The 22605-nt window shown below is 36.3% G+C and overlaps 3 protein-coding genes across 3 annotated transcripts in view; all 3 read left to right on the forward strand.

Moving 5' to 3' along the window:
• Positions 1–22605, forward strand: part of ftz-f1 (ftz transcription factor 1) — a 345263-nt gene that overhangs the window by 622 nt on the left and 322036 nt on the right.
• On the forward strand, positions 2406–8328 carry LOC141480292 (uncharacterized). Its single transcript, XM_074170210.1, has 2 exons — positions 2406–8062; positions 8135–8328. The coding sequence occupies exon 1, from the start codon at positions 3989–3991 to the stop codon at positions 7028–7030; it is 3042 nt and encodes a 1013-aa protein (XP_074026311.1). The 5' UTR covers positions 2406–3988; the 3' UTR covers positions 7031–8062; positions 8135–8328.
• LOC141480317 (uncharacterized) lies at positions 8360–12938 on the forward strand. Its single transcript, XM_074170230.1, has 2 exons — positions 8360–8665; positions 8729–12938. Exons 1-2 carry the CDS (start codon positions 8514–8516, stop codon positions 9438–9440), a joined length of 864 nt encoding a protein of 287 aa, XP_074026331.1. The 5' UTR covers positions 8360–8513; the 3' UTR covers positions 9441–12938.

Raw genomic sequence — 22605 nt, forward strand, 5'->3', positions numbered from 1 at the left:
TAATTTCTATACAGTCTGCGAAAGTGATACCGAAAGGGAAACGTTCGTAACAGTTTATTCTTTTGTGGCTGACCTGAATAATCCGGTTGCTTATTTAATCATTCGTGTTTATATAAATCGGCAACTCTGCGCTTTGAGTCCTGCCTTAGGTAACGCCCGTAAAGGCGAAAAGGGCTGTCCCTATCTCAATGTAGGTGTAGGAATAGTTACAACAAACACCGTTACGATATCATCCAAGTCATTTTCAATTCAGCATGTCACAATCCAGTTACATATAGTTGGTTCTTCCCCCTTGACCTAGCCTATGTTTAAATCCTGTTTATCCAAATCTAGGCTACCCCTAGAAAGTGTATCCCGTGACAGGTCAGGTTCAAGTACAGGTGCAAGTGAAAATCCAGGGTTGTGCGCCTGCGCACATTTCAAATTGCTCTTTGATTGCCATAAACGTTCTCTTGAATTAATTGTCATAAATTGTCTGCTTGCTTTTATTAGTGTATTGTGAGTTGTTCAATACCATTAAGTATGACATGAATTTTGTTACAGTAGCTCATTAAATAATTTATTTGACAATGCTCTGTTACCACTTCCTTCCATTGTTTTATTTTGACAGTAATACTAGGATAACTTGGATGGTTGAATTGAATTATGAGTAGAATATTACATTTCAAATTATTCGAAAAATAGTTTATTGTAACAGTAAAAATCAATGCAGGTTTTTTCCATCAGATTATTGTCTTCAAAATGCCTAAAATCCACTAATAACTCCAAGCTTGCTATACAAAAGGTAAAATATATTAATAACAGGATTTGATTAATCTACGGAGATAGGTAGATAAAATCTTTACTTACAAATAAATAAGATATTGAAATATTTTTTGGAACACTGGAAACATGAGTAAAACATGGAAATCATGATATAACGAAACATTGCAGCTCTTGCTGTTTTGGCAGCCTTACTAAAATTTCAGGGTTTGAAGAACTTTTTTACGCGGGTAATAAATCTGAATTCGACCAAAACTTGGCCAGATGAAAGCAAATGAAATTTCATAATGGCGAAATATTGAAATATTTATCATTTGGGTAAATTCACACCTATAGACCCCTGTTACGCTATAGAACCACTTTGAATTTTTATATTTATTTTCTGTCCATAATTTTAGGTTAATTTTGTACTCTATCCATAATGTTTTGCTCTTCATTCAACGGATATATTGTAGAATCAGGCTACGTCATAATTTTAGGTCCATTTTGGCCCCTCTTGTCCCCCTATCACAGTTTGTGTGTTTTTTTCAATCTGTGAAAACTGAATCAAAATCCTTCACTTTTTGGAAACTTTGATCTCATAATAATTTTAGTCTCCTTCATGTTGCTCCTCGTTTGAATAGAATATTTGGGTGATTACCTCAGACACACCCGGTAGATAAGGAAATAATTGTTTGAAAATTTTCTCTAAATGTGGAAGACATACAAATATTTTGTGAATTTTGGGCCCATTTTAGACTCCTATTCTCATCCATGGCCATGTGATGTTTATTAATCAGAGGGTTCTGCCAGTTTCATCATTAAGCTAACAGGACCAAATCGAAATATCTCACTTTTCAGCAATTTGAAATTGAGGTCATTTTAGGCTTATTTCATTTCCTTCATTAATTGATCAACTTCTTCTATGCGTTCAAATTTAACTTCCGATATACTTACACGACAGAAATGGATATAATTGTTTGAAAATAGCCCTCTAGTATCGTAGGAGGGCTATCTTTTTCACAGATCAAGAATGTTTTCCAAAATATATTTCCGATTTTATCGTGCGTGCTTGAGGTACCTAATCACTCAAATATTCAGTTCAAACGAGGAGCAAAAGTCTAATCAATAGGGTAACAGGGGGTCTTGTGACACATGAATATACTGTCAATATCTTCAACTACTACAAAATGGTGGAACTTTTAATAATTGCCTGAATACATTGATATTTAACTACATAATATGAGGTAATAAGATTGAGGTCAGTTCAGAAGATGCTCGAAATGGTTGCCTTGAACTTCTTGACATCAGCCTATCCGATATTTCACGCTGAACATTTTCGAACACAGTAACGTCAATATCTCTACAAATATTTATTATTCTCTGCCGTATATCCAATATTGAAGCAGGTTCAGTTTCGTATACCTTCTGCTTCAAATAACCCCATAAAAAGTCCAAAGGTGTCAAACCTGGCGAACGGGCTGGCCATTCTTTAGGACTTCGACGGCCAATCCAACGACCGGGAAAAGTAGTATCCAAATAGTTTCTTACTTGTCTGGAGTAATGTGGTGGTGCTCCATCTTGATGCAATACAATATCCAGGATCAACAGTGGTTTCCAGCATATTCAAATACAATTTCCCTGTTGAATTTTGATCAATAAATAGAGGTCAGTAGTTGTTTACAGCTGATTCTCGGCCTCCCCCCACCACTATGACGTATTAATTGCTTTTTTTATTGGTTGTTGTTTGGTGAAGTTTTTTTTGTTGTGCAGTGAAGTCAAGGCGTTGTGACCTTGAAGTGTCTGGTGCATGGATCGTTCAGATTTTTTTTTCATATGAGATTTTGTGTGTTTATGTGTGTGTGTAGGAGAATGCACGGTACAGGGTTTCATCATGTGCTTGTTTGTCTATGTACAAACATACGTCTGCATACTTCGAAGATCCTCCAAGTAATAAATGCTCCATCGGTGTTAGGGCACCAAGTTAGTAGTGGAGTGACGTCACAGCAATAACCGTTCAACGGCTAGAGAGCGACATGTTCACTCCACGACGTGTGGCAGAGTAATGCGTATTCATCGGTCTGCCCTCACCTCTCCTGAAGCGATGAAGGTTCGCTCTAGCCCCGCTATCGATGGTGACACAACGGCAGCCGAGGACTGTTTGCCTAGCGTCTACCCTCTCCGAGACCGCAACGACCACTGCTTGCTCGTATATCGACATCTGTTATCGCATTCAGTTGGGAGGTAATCTTGGCGCATGTAGTTGAGAAGTGGGGTTGGCTATGACGTCTTGACGGGTCCTATCAGAGTGTATTTAAGAAGCGTACGAGTGTTGGCTATGTCAGTTTACATCAAGTGAGTTAGTGAGAACTATTATATAAAATGTATTCCTGTGACTGTGGTAAATCTTTCACTCGTAGTGATAATCTTCGTCGGCATCAGCTCCAGAGTTGCCAAGGAGGGCCTGCAGTGAAACGGGTGAGAGTGGATAATGCAACACCTATGTATACGTGCAATTGTTGTAATGTGACAATTCCTATGAGCCAAGTGAATTCTCACCGAAGAACCATGAGTCATAAAAATAATGCATGTGTTCAATTGTCTGACGGTGTTCAAATTATAACGAATGCATTCAATTGCCGCATTGCTACATACAGGGTGGAGAGTTCGATTGTAACCAGTGACTACATTTCATTTTTCAATAAGATTAGGCAGAAGGTCATTGAATTACTGGAATCAGCCATCAGGATCCATAAAAGCATCAAGGTGAATATGGAAGTTTTTGGGAATTATATTCTTCAGACTGATGATTCGAGGGACACGAAGTCATTTAATTCCCAAAATAAAATAGTGGACCAATCTTCAGATTTGAATGCTGTTTTTGATGGATTCCGTGATGTAATTGTGGCACAAACGACTGAGTTCCAGGATCGTGACTCAGGTATTTATTTTTTAAAAATTTCAATAAGATTGAATAGTAATATTTTTTTTTTTTTATAATTCAGGTTGGACTTGTGAAAAAATATTGTTTCTCGAGGTCAACATTAATAAATACAGTCCACTGGAAGGACGTTCATATGTGAAGCTGCCTCAATGTATTCAATGGAAGAAAGCTGTTGTGAATGTTCGTAATGAAGATCAATATTGTTTTGCTTGGGCTATAACATCAGCATTATATCCTGCAGATAGTCGAGTGTCCGAACTTACGTCATATCCACATTTTTCCACTGTTTTAGATGTCACAGGTATGGATTTTCCGGTTAAAGTTAATAATAAGAGTATCGAAATATTCGAAGATAGGAATGATATTTCAATTAATGTTTACGGTTTAGAGAGTACATTTGAGAAGGGTAAAATGAAGTATGAAGTGATTGGTCCATTGCGATACTCACAGAGAAGACTCCGGAGACATGTCAATTTGTTGTTTATAACTGATGACTCCGGTAATGGTCACTATTGTTGGATCAAAGATCTTTCAAGATTAGTTTCTAATCAACTATCAGCTCATAGACAGAAAAAATATTTTTGTGACGGATGTTTGATATATTTTTCTGATGAGAGATTGCTTTTACGTCATAATATGTATGATTGTAATCACATTAGTACCACAACACCAACTACTAATTTAAAGATCAATAAATATGGTAGAATGGTTGCGGAAAATAAACTAATGTTTGAAAACTTTGAGAGGCAAATGAGGGTGCCATTTGTAGTGTATGCTGATTTTGAATCAGTGCTTAAACCGATTCATGTGAATGAGCCAAATCCTGGAAGTTCATACACGATTAAAACATTCAAACATGCCCCATATTCATTTGCTTATTTGATAAAGTGTTCATATAATGATGATTTGACAAAATTTGTTACATATAGGGGTGTAGATGCAGCTCAGAAATTTGTGAGTAGCATTGAAGATGATTTGAAAGAGATACATGAAAATCATCTCAGAAACCCTAAACCAATGGATACACAAACTGTCGAAGAAGAAGAACAGTTTGTTGCAGCCAGAACTTGTGGTATATGTAATAAAGCATTTACTGATGGTGACGTCAAAGTAAGAGATCATTGTCATGTCACAGGAAAGAAAAGATCACATGCCGCTCACTCGAAATGTAATTTAAATTTCAAAATACCAAACTTCATACCTATCATTTTTCATAATTTAAGTGGTTATGATTGTCATTTATTCATAAAAGAATTGTATAGGAATAAAGAGAAAGTTGATGTTATCCCGCAAACTAAAGAGAAATATATATCTTTCACGAAGCATCTCTTTACACACAGCTATACCGATAAAGATGGTGTGGTTAGGAAGAATTATCTCAAAATGAGATTTATCGATAGTTATAAATTTATGACTAATTCGTTGGAGAAGTTGGGTGCAAACTTGACCTCCGATCAATGTTTGGAGATGCACAAACATTTCCCACAAATTGAGAAATTCAATTTGATGAGACAGAAAGGTGTATTTCCATATAGTTTTGTTGATGACATTGACAAATTGAATTATCCATTACTTCCGACAAAAAATCAGTTTTATGACACACTCAATTGTGAACATATATCGGAAACTGATTATGATAGGGCTAGAAAAGTTTGGAATTTATTCGAGTGTCAGAATTTGGGGGAATACTCTGATTTGTATTTGAAGTCGGATGTATTGCTACTATGTGATATTTTTGAAAACTTCCGCACCACAAGTTTAGAGATATATAACTTAGATCCGGCACAATATTACACTGCACCTGGATTATCATGGGATGCCATGTTGAAGTTCACTAATGTTGAATTGGAATTACTAACTGACATTGATATGATTCACTTTTTTCAAAAAGGTATACGAGGTGGAATTAGTCAATGTAGCGAGAGGAAACATATAGCAAATAATAGATTTTTACCCAATTATAATCCCAACGAACCTTCCACATTCATTACATATTTAGATGCAACAAATCTATACGGTCACAGTATGTCACAACCTCTACCAACAAGTGAATTTACATGGTTGACACCAAATGAAATTCTTAATCTCGATGTGATGGATGTGAGTACTGATAGTCCGTATGGGTATGTATTTGAAGTGGACATTCATTATCCACAAGAGTTGCATGATAAACATTCTGACCTTCCATTTTTAGTCGAAAAAATAATACCACCTCGTACACAATCGAAAATTCCCAAATTAATTCCAAATTTGAATGATAAAAGAAAATATATTGTTCATTATAGGAATCTACAGCAAGCTGTCAAAAATGGATTGATTGTAATGAATACACATAGAGTATTGAAATTCAAACAATCATGCTGGATGAAACCCTATATAGATCTTAATACTGAAATGCGTAATAGGTCTAACAACAAATCTGTTAAAGATTTCTATAAACTAATGAATAATGCGGTGTATGGAAAGACAATGGAGAATGTAGATAATCGAATTGATGTTAGACTCGTTACACATTGGGAAAATATAAAGAAAAATATAGGTGCCAGCACTCTCATAGCCAAACCAAATTTCAAAAATTGTTCAATTTTCACTGATAATTTCGTTGCCATTCAATTGGGTAGAGTGAAGGTTCATTACGATAAACCATTATATTTGGGATTTTCCATATTAGAATTATCTAAAACAGTCATGTATGACTTTTTCTATGGATGCATCAAACAACACTTTGATGAAAATGTCTCTTTACTTTACACAGATACCGACTCGCTCATTCTTAAAGTAAACACAGAAAATTTTTATGAATTCATAAAAACTAACATAAGTAGATTTGATACATCCAATTACAGTATAGTTAACCAATTCAATATTCCAGTAACAAGTTCAGTCTTGGGTAACTTCAAAGATGAATTTCCAAATGATCCAATCATGAGTTTTTATGGTACAGGTGCTAAAGCATATTATGTGAAATCTGTTGATGGTGAATTTAAGAAAGCCAAAGGGGTTAAACGATCTGTAATAAAGAATGAATTGACATGCGAAGATTATCAAAAAATCGTCGAACAAGGTGGTATGATATTCAGAAAGATGAATTCATTTAGAAGCGTGTTACATGATATGTATACTGAATTAAAAAATAAAGTTGCATTATCATATCACGATGATAAACGATTTATCATTCCGAATACTACCCACACTCTTCCTTGGGGTCATAATGATATTGAATTTTATGAAAACGATCCAAATGAGAACATTCGTTGGATAAGTAATATTATTCAACAATCACAATCTCAGGAGACTCCATTGGATCAATTGATTAATTTATTATCTGCCGAGATCAATGATTGAAATATCATTCAATATCTTCAAAACCGGAAAATTCAATATTGATATTTATGTAGCCATTTATAATTAATAATATATGATAGAAGTAATGTGATATTAATGTATTATGTATGTATGTATATGTATTACTGTAATGAATATAAAATGATTAAAATTTTATTTGTATTATTTCTATTTCCCTAATCAATTACTGCAATATATAGTATAATGTAAATGACAGAAATATCAGTTTGAAGAGAATCATCGTAGAGTGCACAATGTCTAAAACAATCGATAAGTTTGGTAGAAAAAGAAAATGGGGTGGTAATGTCATTCGAGGTCCTCCTGGGAATGGTTTTAAATTAACAAAAGATGGTCATTATGACATGCAAAGGAAAATATTGAAAAATACAAGTGAACCAATTGACAAGAGTGATTGTGTAACTGTATCATATCTTGAGGGGGAAATTAATGGAGCAAAGGAAGTTATACTTCTAGCCCTACAAGCTGCAATACAATCCACAATAGGCAATATTGCTCGGGACGCCCGGCAAGCATTTAACGATAAAATTGCAGAGGCTCGGATAACTTTCACTCGTAAATTTGACAAACTTACAAGTGATGTAGACATAAAAATGTCTGACATAACAGCGTCTACAAATAAAAAATTTGATGCTATGTCAAACATAACAGGGACTACAATGAAAAAGTATGATGTACTGGAACAGAGAGTTGAAGTATTGGAGAAAAACCATAAAGAAGTTTTGGAGAGAAACTATAAAGTCAGGCCATCATCATCAGGTGGACTGGGATATCCAGGACTGAACATTAATCCAAATCATAGAATAATACAACCAAAACCAAAACCAACTGATGATGTATTAATGGAACCAACATGGTGAATGTATTCCCTCGTTAGGTTAGGTTAATAGCTACGTTAGGTTAGCTGCATACTTACGTTAGGTTAGGTGTTAGGTTAGTATTCCCTCGTTAGGTTAGGTTAATAGTTACTGTAGGTTAGGTTAGGTTAGGTTAGGTTAGGTTAGGTTAGGTTAGGTTAGGTTAGGTGTTCGGTTGCATAGCGGTAGGTTAGCGTACTAGGTTAGGTTACGTTAATACATACGATAGGTTAGGTGTTCGGTTGCATAGCGGTAGGTTAGCGTACTAGGTTAGGTTACGTTAATACGTTAATACGTTAGGTTAGGTGTTCGGTTGCATATTATGTTACGAACGCGCGCGCGAAGAGGGCGTAGATGTCTCTCCAGATGTCCCGCCTACCTGGGGCCGGAGGCCCCACCCACCTGGGCGGAGCCCAGGCAGTGGGCGGGGCCTGTTAGGGCCACGCCCCCCCCCCCCCCCCCCCCCCCCCCGTCGCCACCAACTTTTCGGATACCCCGCCCCTTTCCGAAGCCCCGCCCCCTTTCCGAAGCCCCGCCCCTCCCCTCCCCGAAGCCCCGCCCCCCCGACTCCCAACATTTGCGCATGTACACCCCTACCCTCATCGCGCATGTGCGCTCCCACCATTTTCCCACCGCTCACGCATCGAAGTCGATACCCTCCGGAGAGCACTCCACAACATTCAGTTCGAGAAGTCATCTCATCGAGAGCAGTCCACTCCACAACAAGGCAGTACGTTCCAACGACCAACTTGATATTTGAGTAAGTAAATTAGGAATGTTATTTTTTATATCAACTAACTTTGTATTATTTCTTCTTTTTCAGAATGGCAACCAATACACAGGAGGTGAATAATGCTGTGGCGTCTATTCTGCCGGTGTCCGCTGACCAGGAGGAGGCAGCATCTTCGAGAGCGGTGACGGTTGACCAGCCAACCACTTCGCGTTCGCGAGTTAGGTGCAGATCTTCTAGCCCTGACTTATTCGAGGAGGAGGAGGAAGTCAGGGCTGTGAAGAAGGTTTGCCAACGACCTGCAGCAAAGGTTGGTCCTATTTCAAAGTACCGAGCTACTTGCAATAGGACTAATCCTTATGCAGGTAGTTTTTCGACCTCTCGTAAGAGGGCCTCCACACCAGCAGCAGCACCAGCAGCAGTGGAAATTCCGAGGAGTCCTTCTCCGGAGTTGGTGATATTGTCGCCGTTGGTGACGCGACTACCACCGCTGCCAGCGACACCGGCGGATCCTGAGGTGTTGGTGCCACAGCCTATCGGAGAGGTTAGTGAAAAGATGAGTGTTTTTCTGCAGAGATGCAAGAAAGCAGAACGAGCTGCCCGATCTAGCGAGGCCGAGTTGGTTACCATGAAGCGACAAATGGCTGAAATGGATAACCGACGGAGGGAACTCCAAAAGGAAATGGCCGAAATAGATCGGAATTATGCATCTCTGCAGGAAAGGTGTAAAGCAAAGACCTCTTCGATAGAGCTGTACAAAAAAGTAGTGACAGTTATGGACACTCTTTTTGTAGATGAAGTGTAAATGTAAGATTAGTTTTAGGTTAGTTAGGAGTATTTAATTATGGTAGTTTTAAGTTTATATTTGTTAAGTTTATATTGAATAAAGGAAAAGGAAGTGAAATAAAGGGTGTACACTGTTTTTTGGTTTGGTACACATTGAACAATGCGATGGTTGGAGCATTTTTCTTCACTTCCTCTTATTATCATTATTATTTTTTTATTTCAATTCCAAGTTCTTCTAGACAAATACCTCACATCAATTTTTGTGTTCTCTAATCACTTGTAAATAATTTCATGTGAAGAAAATTTAAAAAATAAAAAAATAGACATGTTTCATAGTGAAATCGACAAGTATATTTCATTTGTATTTTATCCATTCAAGTATCTCTTTCATTGAATATGTCTTATGTCACTTTGCAATTTACCCCTACTCATTGAATATGTCTTATGTCACACTACAATTTACCCCTACTCAATGTTCCACTCCTCTCCCACTCCCTCTCGAAAGTATAAAAGTAGAAATCATCTGATGAAACATTCAGTTGATCAGCTAGCATCGAGATGGAACCCGATTCAACCTCCGAACCCTATAGCTGCCCGGATCAGGGGTACAACTTCAATTACTGGGATAACAGCCAGGTACAGGTTGTCTCTTCCACCACGGAACCCCACAGTCCGCCATACGAATACCGGGATCACGACATCAGGATGCAAGTTCAGCATGTCACTGGCAGTGACGAAGGACACTTGGATGACTCGGAATATCCAGATCCTGACGGATGGTGGGACCCTGCTTATGATGACATTGTCCCAATGAGTAGCGACGACGACGATGATGACGACGACGACTCTGGTGATGATGCTGATGACGAGCTTGACGTTAGACGTCCTCCACCATCCCCTATCCTCATCGAGGATAGTCCTCCGCCATCCCCAATCCTAATCGATGATGATGTCCTCAATTCCGATGATGACATATAATCATCTACTCGTCCATCATTTCCTTTCCTTTCCTTCCACGGAGTACACACTTTTTGGTTGGTGTACACGAGGCACTGCGAGGCTGGGGCAGTGTCTTCCTCCCTTCCTCTCCCTCTTATTAGTTTTTTTTTCCATAATAATCACTAGAATTTCTCCTAATAATCGCTCAGAGTTTCATTCTTGATGTTTTCGAATCTCAAACACTGTTCTACATTTCACCCCCTCCATTTCATTTCTTCCAATATAAATATAGCAACAATCCCAGTTCTATATCATTCTTCCACAATGTCGAGTACAGGACCCATCCAAGTACATGAAATAGATTCAACGTCTGATCATTTGAGTACAACCTTCGCTCAATTTCTGCAGCGAATCTATGATCTTCCTGATGATTTCGCAGAACGAGTGGAACAAGGTATTCAGGACGACATAGATGCTGTTGACGATAATAATGCGGATGATGTGATTAGTATATCATCTGATTCAGCTGATTATGACGACGACGACATCATGAGTATATCATCTGATTCAGATGACTACTATGAGGATGATATCATTAGTATATCATCTGATTCAGATGACGATACCATAATTATTGTTTCTGATGATGAGGAGCGTTAGTCCATATCATTGCATGGATTAATAAAAAAATAACAGCCCTTTTCAGGGCTACAATTAAAGACTGAAACAATAAAAAAAATAGCTCTTTTCAGAGCTACCATTATACTTTCAAACAGAAACAGATTCATACCATTGTTAACATTATGTTAACATTATAATCTCAAACGAAATATATGTATGTGAAAGTATTCATCATTATATGCATATGAATGATTGACAAATGCCAACTTCAACTTTCATTTAAAGTAGTACTCATCATATGCATAGATATTCAATGACTATCAAATTCCAAATTTCGACTTTTCAGTCAAAGTAGTAATTTATTTGTCATATAATGTATAGATATTCAAAGACTAACAAATTTCCAACTTAGACTTTTATTAATCAAAGTATTCATTTGTCACATAATCTATGAATACTAATACAACTAACTACTGTTTGTGTGAATAATGTAGCCCTGAAAAGGGCTGTTGTTTTTTTTTTGACCAGTAGGTCCACGGTTATTGTGCCACAGGTTGGACATTATTACATATAATACATGTAGATACTCGGGTGAAGTTTGTTAGTGGCCTCTCGCAAGCTTCACACCAATTCTGTCCCATTTCCATAATTGAGACAGTGTTGTGGGTGTTGACATGGGCATACCACCCTCCATTATTGTTTCTATGCGAATAAAACCGAAAGCAGCACCAACATAGTTTTTTGTTCTCTCCATCTATTGTGCTGATCAATACGTATGCATCCAATGCACAATACAAATCCAAGGGATCTTCCAGTGTCTCACTGACATTGAGTGTTCGCATACCGATCCTCATAGCACCATCACCTTCAGTTGTGTCAGCTTCTATCCCTTCATCATCTCCTTCTTCATCCATGACCCTCTCAAACTCCATCACGTCATCATCTTCGTCGCTTTGGTTGGCCTCGTTTTCAACTTCGTCTATCTCATCTTCATCGACTCCAACATCTTCTGCTTCAACTATTACTTCCTCTAGCGGAACATTGACATCCTCATCATCTGATTCGTCTATCCAATTGTTTTCATCAACAGCAGCTATTCTATTTAATGCAGCATTTATTTTTGCAGAATTCATCTTGTTGTTGTTTGCTCACAGTTGTAGAGAGTGAATGAATGAACTCTAGGTTTGCAAGTCAACTTATATAGGAGGTGATGCGACTCCCACTTGACTCGTTTAGAGTGGAATAGTAGGAGAAGTTATCCCACTATACTTCCACATGATGTTGATTTGTATAAATAGAGATCGTAGGTATAGGAGAGAGCATTCAGAGTTTCTGTAAGTCATCTCTTTATATTTCTAATCGAATTAGTAAAATGCCGTTTCCAAAAGAGTGGAATGAAAAACCAAAAGTGTGTGTCTACCCAATGATGATTGCAGGGGCTATTGTGTGCTACTTTTGTCAAATAAGTAGACCTAAGGATTCAATCAATCCATGTACTGGTATGTGTAGTGATTGCGTGTTGCGGATTCAACTATCGCCTCCTTCTCATCCACCGAAGCGAACAAAATCGGATTATCGTCAACAACAGTTACAGTGTCTGAAGTGTTCCGAACCTATAATATTTAACAATATAGGTATCTGTAGAAATATTTGTGGTATCTGTGCTGCCGTTCCAACTCCACTGCAACGTTGTTTGCGTTGTGATACATATTCCATGAATTGTTGGAATCATGTATGCAATGCATGTAGAAGTACTTGGGATCTGTGTGAGAAGGTTGGTCAACTCTACCCCAATAGGAGAATCCATTTTTTTCAATGTTGGTGTTTGACGCACGAGCAACAACTATTGAGGAATAGAGTCAAAGAACGTTCCACATCCACAGAGACATATTAACATTTTTCATTTTTTATTATCGTTATTGTCCTCTATTATTAATAAATATATATATATTTTGAATTTATTTGTATTATTTTCTAACATTTAAAAATACATGCATGCAACACAAAGTTTTCCTCTTAAATGACAAAGATTGTTACATGCGTGAATAGTTTAGTGAGAGAGCGCATGTGCCAGTTGATGAAAGAGCGCATGCGCTAGTTTATTTTCTTCTATAAATGGTGAGGTCTCAGTAACATCATCACCTTTCCTATCCACATTCTATTGCTATCACATATCATTCCTCAGACCTTAATAATCATGAGCTCTATGCCGCTATTGATTGCTGAAGATGGTTCACCACTTGTTGATATCGATCAGACTGATTTTGAAAATATTCCAGTATTACATTTATCGAGTCAAGATTCGATAAATGATTTTGATATTAACGACTTCGTTAACTTTGCAGATGTGCCAGAACCAAATGAGCAAATTATTATTGAAAATCCGATCGTTTCGCAATTATCATCACTCAAACACTCTTCATCTACCCTTCCTCTTGGTGTTGATAAGAAATCTAGAACAATCAAGAGGAAGGTTACTAAGGCATCTTCATCGATTGTCACTGACTTTAAAGAAAAGAAAGAATCCAAAAGTGTTGTGCGACAGAAAAAACCCGCAACGAAAAGTGACAGATCGAAGAGGAAGCCAAAAGGTACTCCTAAAGAAATGAAGAGTGATTTGAAAGCTGAACCGCTATCTTCTTTCAGCCCCCTCCATCGGTTTGGGGAAATGAAAAGGAAAGCAAAATGCCGTCTTGTAAAGGCACAGATGACTATTGCTGAACTTGAAAAGAGTGAGCGAGCTATTAATGCTAATAATGAAACTCTTGAAGCATTAGATGCCAAGATTGCATTAGCGAAGGTTGAATTGGCTAGAATGTCTAAAGATGCTGATGAACTCCGTTCAAAAATTGGTAAAGATAAGCAATTCCATCAACGTTCGAGAATGCAAGCTCAGGCTGAGCTTGAGGAGTCGACTAAGCTTTATGAGACAGCATTATCAGTGAGAGATAATTGGCAAAAAGAGTTGGATACTGCATTTCAAAGTGACGGCGATTAGTTTTGGGAATGATAATGTGTTTTCAATATCGTGAGTTGAAAAATATAAGCGGGAATGGAGTATACAATTAATTTGGTTTGGTATACACAGAACATTGCGAATGGCTGGGGCAATGTTTACCGCTGCAATATTTTTCAGTTCACATACTTATAATTGAAATGAAAACAATAATGAACTTTAATATTACTTTATTCATAAAAGTCACTATTATATACATTTAAACCATATTTGATTCATCAATCCAAGAATTTTGTTCGCTAGGAAGGCCTAACCACTTTACATATACTTTATTTTTTCTTCTCTTCAACACCTTCTCAATCAGATATACGTCAGGATTCTCGGTTCGTAATAACTCTTCTTCGTAAAAACATCCTCTAATCGGCTGTTCATTCATATCTTCAAGATTATAAGTCGTTGGGATGGTTTTATTAATTTTAACAATCTTGAATAGCTCCGTGGTAAAATTCGCAGTGTAAGACTTTTCAAAAATATGTTTGTATTTACTTATACGTACAATATCATTTAATTGGAATTTGGGTTTACTTTGTCTTCCTCCAATTCCATTGATACCCTTGAATTTTAATTTTGTTGTTGAATCAACATTGATGGGTGCCATACCTATTGTACGATGAACTTTATTATTATATCTACTAGTTATAATTGGAAGAATATCAAGCCATTTGTGGTGACCTCTCATCGAAAATTCCTTGTAGAGCCATGCCTTTATTGTACGAATCACTCTTTCTGCTATAGCTGCCTTCTTTGTGCTAAATGTTGAATAATGATTGATATTATATTCTCGCATGAGAGATGAGAAGCTTTTATTGAAAAATTCTTTCCCTTGATCGCTTTGTATGTGTTTGGGGGAGTATTTGGCTTCTTTCAGTACATGTTTCATTGCATTAGTTACTGTACTACCTGTTTTATCTTTAACTGCTACAGTCCACAGATATTTGGAGTAACAATCTATCACTACAAGTATATATCGGTATCCTTCATTACTTTTTGCATAAGGTTGCAGTTCAGCTAAATCTATTTGCCATAGATCTGCAAAACCTTTGATGGTGGTTATTCTTCTACGAAAATTACGTCTTGCAGGTTTATGTAATTCATTAACAACTTGTCGTTTGACATCACTTATTTCATTAGTCATTCTATTTCAATATGATTAAAGAGAAAAGGTGATAATGTTACTGCATTGAATGATGATGTGACAGTGATCATTACATGTGAATATGTTAATATATTATACCTTCTTCACGTAATTCTTCAATTATTGAAATTATTTCATTATCATGTCCGGTATGTCCGGCTGACTTTGAAGCTACCAATAGTCGTAGGCGAGCAACTAACTCTTTCGGTGAATTCCAGTACACATAATTCACAGGTTTAGAATTATATATTTTCTCCATTTTCACTCGTTTGAGTGCTCCACCAATTTTACTTCTACTTCTTATTGGATATTGTCGTGAGTCTAATAGAGGTTTGATAACTTCACGAAATTTTTTAGAATTTGTATTTTTAAAACCATTCTTCAGATGATATTGTTTATATGGAGCATTCGTTATTTTCAATATTTTGGAATATACTTGACGAGTTTCTTCATTATCAACATCTTGTGGATTCTTCAAAAAAATCATATCATACAATTCTGGACTACCTGCGCATTCATATTTTTTCACTTTATTAGCATCCCAAAATGAAATGTTTCCATCTTTGAAATTTACCACTAGACTTCCCATTTTCAGCTTTTGTGTAATTGGATCCATACGTACGCCAAATGTTCCATCATATGCTGGATTTCTAGATTTTATATTATTCAAATGTTTCATCAAAACATCTTCACCACTTTCATTCATAACAGGTGAGATGTCAGGATCCGAGGAATCGATGTGGGACGATGATGGTGTTTCGAATAGAGTTGTTCTCATATCGTCTTGAAGTGTGCTCGTGTCACTATTCACAGATGATACACTACCAAAAGATTGTTTTCTTCCTATTGGAGTACTCATGGGATAATTTGAAGTAGATTGAACAGTTCCATGATTTGGTGATAACACTGGTGATTTAGAAGTAGCGTTTGATGATAAAACATTCAATGGTTTCATTATGGGCTCATACAATCTTTCAAGTGTCGTACGATTTTCAATATTATCATTCTTGATAGAGTTGAATTTCTGCCTGACAGCTTCTGTTGTCTCTACTAGTTGACGTTTCAAATTTATTTCATTGTTTTTATTTTCAGGATCTTTTTTTGTATTCATAATGCCCTTTTTTTTGAATTAAAGCTTAATTCGTTGGTGAAGTGACCACTACAATATTCAGTGATCGAATAAGTTCCAAAAACAAGATCATGGGTATATAAAACTATCGAATCCTTTGCGATATCTACCTTCATCTATTTTTCTATCCTTATCAATGACTAGAAATCCATATTGGTCCTCCCAGCATTTAACACACATCAATTGGAATTGTTTGAATGTTACATCGGGTGAAACATGATCTGAATAAATGTGATGTAAATTCGTCTCATCTTGTTTGAACATTATAATGAAATTGGTATTGTCACGCACTAACTGTTTGGGTACCCGTGAATATGTCTGTGCTAGATAAAAACAATCAACATCCTTATGACGTCCCATACAGAAATATGATCTAATAATATCTTGCTTTTCACATATTACATCATCGAAAATGAAAACAGAATTAGGCTTAGCGTCGGAGGGTTCCACTATTTCTGCATTATTGCTGAATGTATAAAAACCTAATCCTTTTATAGGTTCCAAAACACTTCGCAAGTACTGATATTTAGGTTGATTGAGTGATTTCGAATAGAGATACACATTTCTAAATCTCAGTCCTTGTGGATGTGTTAATAGTGATATCATTGCATTCGTCTTTCCACAATTTGAAGGTCCTATAATGAGTCCTCGAACTGATGATGGAAGTAGTGGACCATGTCTGAATACCCTTTGTCCATTCAATCCACAACCAAATTTCTCATCTAGATTATCTACAGCAAACTTTTCTTTCTGTTTTACAATGCGCATCGTGCCGTGGTTGGAGACTATATAAATGTTATTAGCTTATTCATTTCAATGTGTACCATCAAACGATACGGACGTATTGAAAGTGATCGTAAAATTAAAAGAGGTTGTGGTTTTGTTAATGATTTAATAAACAAACTTCCTTTCGAATTACATCTACCGGAGGTTATCAATACTGTGGACCGGGTACAAAATTGAAACAACGTTTAGCTCGTAACGACCCTGGAATCAATAAATTAGATATTGAATGCAAAAAACACGATATTCAATATTCTAAGCATCCATCCGATCTTGCAGCAAGACATTTAGCCGACAAAGAACTTGAATACAGCGCTTGGGATAGGGTTAAATCGAAGGACGCGAGTATTGGGGAAAGAGCAGCTGCATTACTTGTCACCAACATTATGAAAGCGAAAAGACATATGGGCATGGGTTGTAGTACCAATAAGAAAAAATGTAAGAGGAAACAAACGAAGAAAAATAAAATTAAAAAAGTTGCATTTGGTGCTGGGATAGTCCATAAAGTGCGAAATGTATTGAAGAAAGCTGGTGGGAATCAATTTGTGACGAATAATAGCAAAAAAGCTATCACTGTGGCATTGCAGGCGGCACGTAAATACCTTAAAGCTGCCGGTGGAAAGAAGAAAATCCGCACACCACGCATAATTCCTGTTCCCAAGATCGGTGGACTTTTACCATTGATACCAATTTTTGCTGGACTATCCGCACTAGGAAGTTTGGCGGGAGCTGCTGCTGGTATTACCAAGGCCGTGAATTCGGCAAAAGCCAGCAGAGCGGCTTTAATGGAAGCCAATCGTCACAATAAAACCATGGAGGCTGTAGCATTAGGCAAACGCGGAAGTGGAATATATCTCAAACCATACCGTAAAGGTTTAGGACTATATTTAAAACCATACAAAGCCACAAACAAAACAAAAAACTAATTGAACCCCTACCTCAGAGGCCTCTTACTGATCTCGATCTCAGTTATTATGCACAAAAAATGAAAATTCCACATTTTCGTGGTGTTTTTATGCGTGATAGATTACCATCTTCAGGTCCAAAACAAAACGAGACAGCTATTGTTAATTTAGATGGAATAAGTGGACCAGGAACACATTGGGTGGCATATAAAAAATGTGGGAAAGAAGTCACATATTTCGATAGTTTTGGAGATCTACCCCCACCATTGGAATTGACTCGATTCTTTCGAAAATGTTCGAATGTAAAAATCAAATATAACTATGATCGACAACAGAAATTTAATACAGTTCTCTGTGGTCACTTGTGCTTGCAGTTTCTCTCTAAATAATTTTCCAAATAAAAATGGATTCAACACCAAAACTGGATCGGGAGGCTATCAAGGGAATGGGGTTTTCACTTAGAATGTTTTCAAAATATGGTACCTTGAAAAAAATGGATAAAGTGATGCTTGCAAATATGCCTAAGGAAGTGATACTTGCATGTGTTGCACATGAGATTGCATATGTTTGGGAAAAGTTGCCTAAGCATCTGCAAGATGACATCGATATAATGAAACATAGATATTGTTATGAGCACCACCACCACGATCAAAATTCAGAATCGGATGTTAATGACGGTCCTATACCTCGGAAATCTATGTGTTGTATTTGTAATATAGAGGATGTGAATATTGGTATCAATAAAAATGATACTTATTACAATACAACACCTTCCAAAAAGTGTAAATTGTCTCAAATGTGCTGTTGCTGTGTACAATAATAAATTGAAATGTGTTTCAAAATATTCATCAGTCATGTCACGAAAGTTCGAGCTACAAGCTGTCGGGACAAGTGTCTTGAGTGCGGATTTTTTTCCACCAATTGAATTGGATAGGAACAGTCGTTATGGATTAGGACTTTTGGGATTCTATGGATGCAATACAATCAATAATATAACTGAAGCTAATAACTTAGTTAGTTTTAGAATCAGTAATGACAACTCATCGATACCCCAAAAGTTGACAATTGAAATTCCATGTGGTGCTTATGAAATAGAAGAGATCAATGCCGTCATACAGAAACATATCATGTTCAGATTGTTTCATGATAAAAAACCAAATGATGTCGTTGCAGATGATATTTTCTATCTACACGCCAATAATAATACATTCAAATGTGAAATGCGATCCAAATATGAAATTGATCTGACACATCCAAATTCAATAGCAGAAATGATGGGGTTCGCTCATGAAATATTTCCACCAAATCAGATACATGAATCATCATTACCAATAAACATTACAACTGTGAGACTTATCCGCTTAGATTGCAATATAATATCTGGTTCATATATAAATGGTGAAGAATCCCACATTCTTTTCTCATTCGATATTGATGTTGAACCTGGCTACAATCTTACTAAAGAACCACACAGTATTATATATATGCCTGTCAGTCCAGAAGGTCGTCAATTGATTCACAACATTACAGTGCGTATTTTGGATGAAAAAAATAACCTTATCGATTTTGGAAGTGAAGAAGAGATTTTCATTATTTTGGAATTGAAGAAAATCGAATAACTGTTGTTATGGGTTTCATTTATAATAGACAAAATCGCATTGAACAATCCCAAACGAGTTGCACTATCAAAAAGAAAGGTGTGCATAAAAAGAAGCTCATTCCACAAGTGTATGCTAAACAGTTAGCACATAACGCTCTGTCTGTGAGTGATCTTAAATTTTTGAAATCGATTGGATTGAAAGTGAGAAAATAACAATGGTGCTCGAAACAAACAATGAAAAGTTGAATATATTCAATGAACCAGTGCTCGATCATTCTCTCATAAGTTTACATGAGCACACATATAAGCCCTATGGATCACCGCTATTCAGGAATTCGGATGAAATCAGAATTGCAATCAATAATCAAGATGTTATACTAGATATTGCCGAGAGCTTCATTTACATAGAAGGTAAATTCACCCCCAAAGATGTAGCGAAAACATGCTATCTCTCGAATAATGCAATTGCATTTCTCTTTGACGAAATTCGTTATGAAATGGGAGGTGAACAAGTGGCTGTTGTTAGAAAACCTGGGATAACATCTACAATGAAAACCATGATATCATTTGGACAATCTCATGCTAACACATTATTGACATCTGGTTGGGGACTTTCACAATTGAAGCAAGATATCTTGGATACAAACAGTCATGTTTTTAGTGGAAAACTACCACTGAAATATTTGATGGGTTTTGCTGAAGATTACAACAAAAGTATCTTGAATGCCAAACAGGAATTGATTTTGATTATCGCTCGATCATTCAAAAACTCATATATAGGTGAGGTTGATGCTGATTTGGAAATAAATAAAATCGAATGGAAAATAAGGCATATTGTACCAGATGATAAACACAAGCTCAAACTTTTGAGTAGAATAAACAAAAGCGGTCTGAATGCCAAAATCAAGTTGGCGTATCGTATGTGGGACCTCTATGAACTACCATCATTACGTGGGACTTCTTCAGACATATGGGCCATCAAAACAACTAACGCATTGGAAACTCCTCGTTTTGTCATCATCGCATTCCAAAGTACTACCACATCTGAAGATAGAACACAAGATATTACAAAATTCACAACTGCTGATATCAATAGTATTCGAGTATACTTGAATTCTGAAGTTTATCCATATGAGCGTTGGAATTTGAATTTCGATAAAAAACTTGATGCTCCTGCTTATTATGCTTTTGAGAGTTTCCAGCGAAGTTATTATGATAAAGATATGAGTGAACCTCTGATGGACATTGGACAATTTAGAGAGAATCCACTATTCGTCATCGATTGTTCCCATCAACCGAATGCAACAAAATCATCAACTATTGATATAAAGATTGAGTTTGAGACGAGGAAGACCAAGTTTCCAGACAACACTAAAGTATATGCATTAATTTTGCATGATACAGTTTTAACATACAATGCATTGGATGGTTCAGTTCATAGCAGATATTGACACTTTTTTTTCACTCTATCATGTACTGTTTTATGATCTTTTTTTTTTTTTATTTGTAACTGACTTATATCATGTATTGTATTTTATATCATATTTATTGTTTTGTAATCATTTTCTATTGTATTTCATCAGATTTAAATAAATAAAACATGAAAATAATACAAAGTTTTTTATTTGACATTATTTATGATTCACAGGAACATACAGACTATCTAAAATAACTTCTTCCTCATAATCATCATTTTCGCGACCATCTTCAATTTCCTCTCGATTTTCATCATTCAATTCAAAGTGATGAATAATCCATTCTGGCAAGTATGGTTGGAGGCTATACAGGAATCTTCTTAGGTTCAGTTCAATCATAACCTCACAAAGTTGCCACAATTCCAATTCATTATCCAAAAATTTGTTGCAAACTTCTGCACCACTCCAATAGTTCTCAGCATCACGAAGGCATAATTCGATTTGTTTTTCATCATAGCATACACTCATATCATAAACGCTTGCATGTTCGGCTCCATCACCCAACACCTTCAATTTAGACGACAAATGTTGAACCGATGATTTGAGATCTACAATATCGACCCAATCTTGACTTGCGTACTGCATCCACATCTTTAAATGGTGGAACTGAAATCGAACAAAAAAAAAAAAACAATAAGCAACCTCCAATTTTTCAGTGATATAATACTCACATTCCCATTTTACTTGTAGTTACAAAGTGAGTGTATTCAACTAAGTTAGTAATGTTTATATTTCCATATAATTATCATCTAATATATGAATATTAATAAAACAATAAGAAATTCATTATAATTACTATTATTATTCAATCATATTGAATTTGACTAGAGTTATCGTTTTCACACCAAAAAAAACTTTGTAAGCTATGACCTAAAGAAATTCACTATAAATTATTACTATTATTCAATCATATTGAATTTGACTAGAGATCGCGTTTTCATGCCAGCAAAACTTTGTTGGCTCTGTCCTAAATACATCATCGTATATTTACCACCTGATGAGTTGATACAAGATATATCGTCATCACTGAATTGCAACGAAATACGTTTTGGTAGCCATGTTTTAAATAATTTATCATTGCTCACATCTTGCAAAGTTAATAAAATTGATTTACCAAATCGTGTAGAATAAGTTGACATATTTTTAATTATGTACACTTCATCAATTGGCAATGATGATAAGGCCTTTTGCTCTAGTATTTCAACCTCCTGTACAATCAAATTATTAATTTTATTCAAGTCTACTTTTGAAACGGACATGATGAAAATATATATGAAAATATAAACAATTTCCAACAGACAAATACACTCACCGTCTTCCTTCTATTACGAACTGAATAACACTCTACCAATTGCTAACTGCTGCAGATATATTCGTCTACTGATTTCATAGTGTGCCAGGCATTTCTTTTATATTAAACAGTGTGAGTCACCCCCACCATGAAACCGTGAAAGATTCACATTGCTAGTTGCTATCCACTAGAGATGCCTGACGTCACAGCCAAGCCCATCTCCCAACTTGATGCGATAACAGTTGCCGGTACGAGCAAGCAGTGGTCGTTGCGGTCTCGGAGAGGGTAGA

Source organism: Leptinotarsa decemlineata, unplaced genomic scaffold (genome assembly GCF_025532065.1).
Source record: "Leptinotarsa decemlineata unplaced genomic scaffold, Ldec_3_MD MMD2_P_RNA_scaffold_11, whole genome shotgun sequence".
Lineage (NCBI taxonomy): Eukaryota > Metazoa > Arthropoda > Insecta > Coleoptera > Chrysomelidae > Leptinotarsa > Leptinotarsa decemlineata.

Bases quoted from the DNA above. Each gene is read 5' to 3' on its own strand.
- LOC141480317 (XM_074170230.1), top strand. From the start codon at position 8,514: ATGTGCGCTCCCACCATTTTCCCACCGCTCACGCATCGAAGTCGATAC. The intron at 8,666-8,728 runs GTAAGTAAATTA...CTTCTTTTTCAG, and splicing joins ACGACCAACTTGATATTTGA to AATGGCAACCAATACACAGG.
- LOC141480292 (XM_074170210.1), top strand. From the start codon at position 3,989: ATGGATTTTCCGGTTAAAGTTAATAATAAGAGTATCGAAATATTCGAA.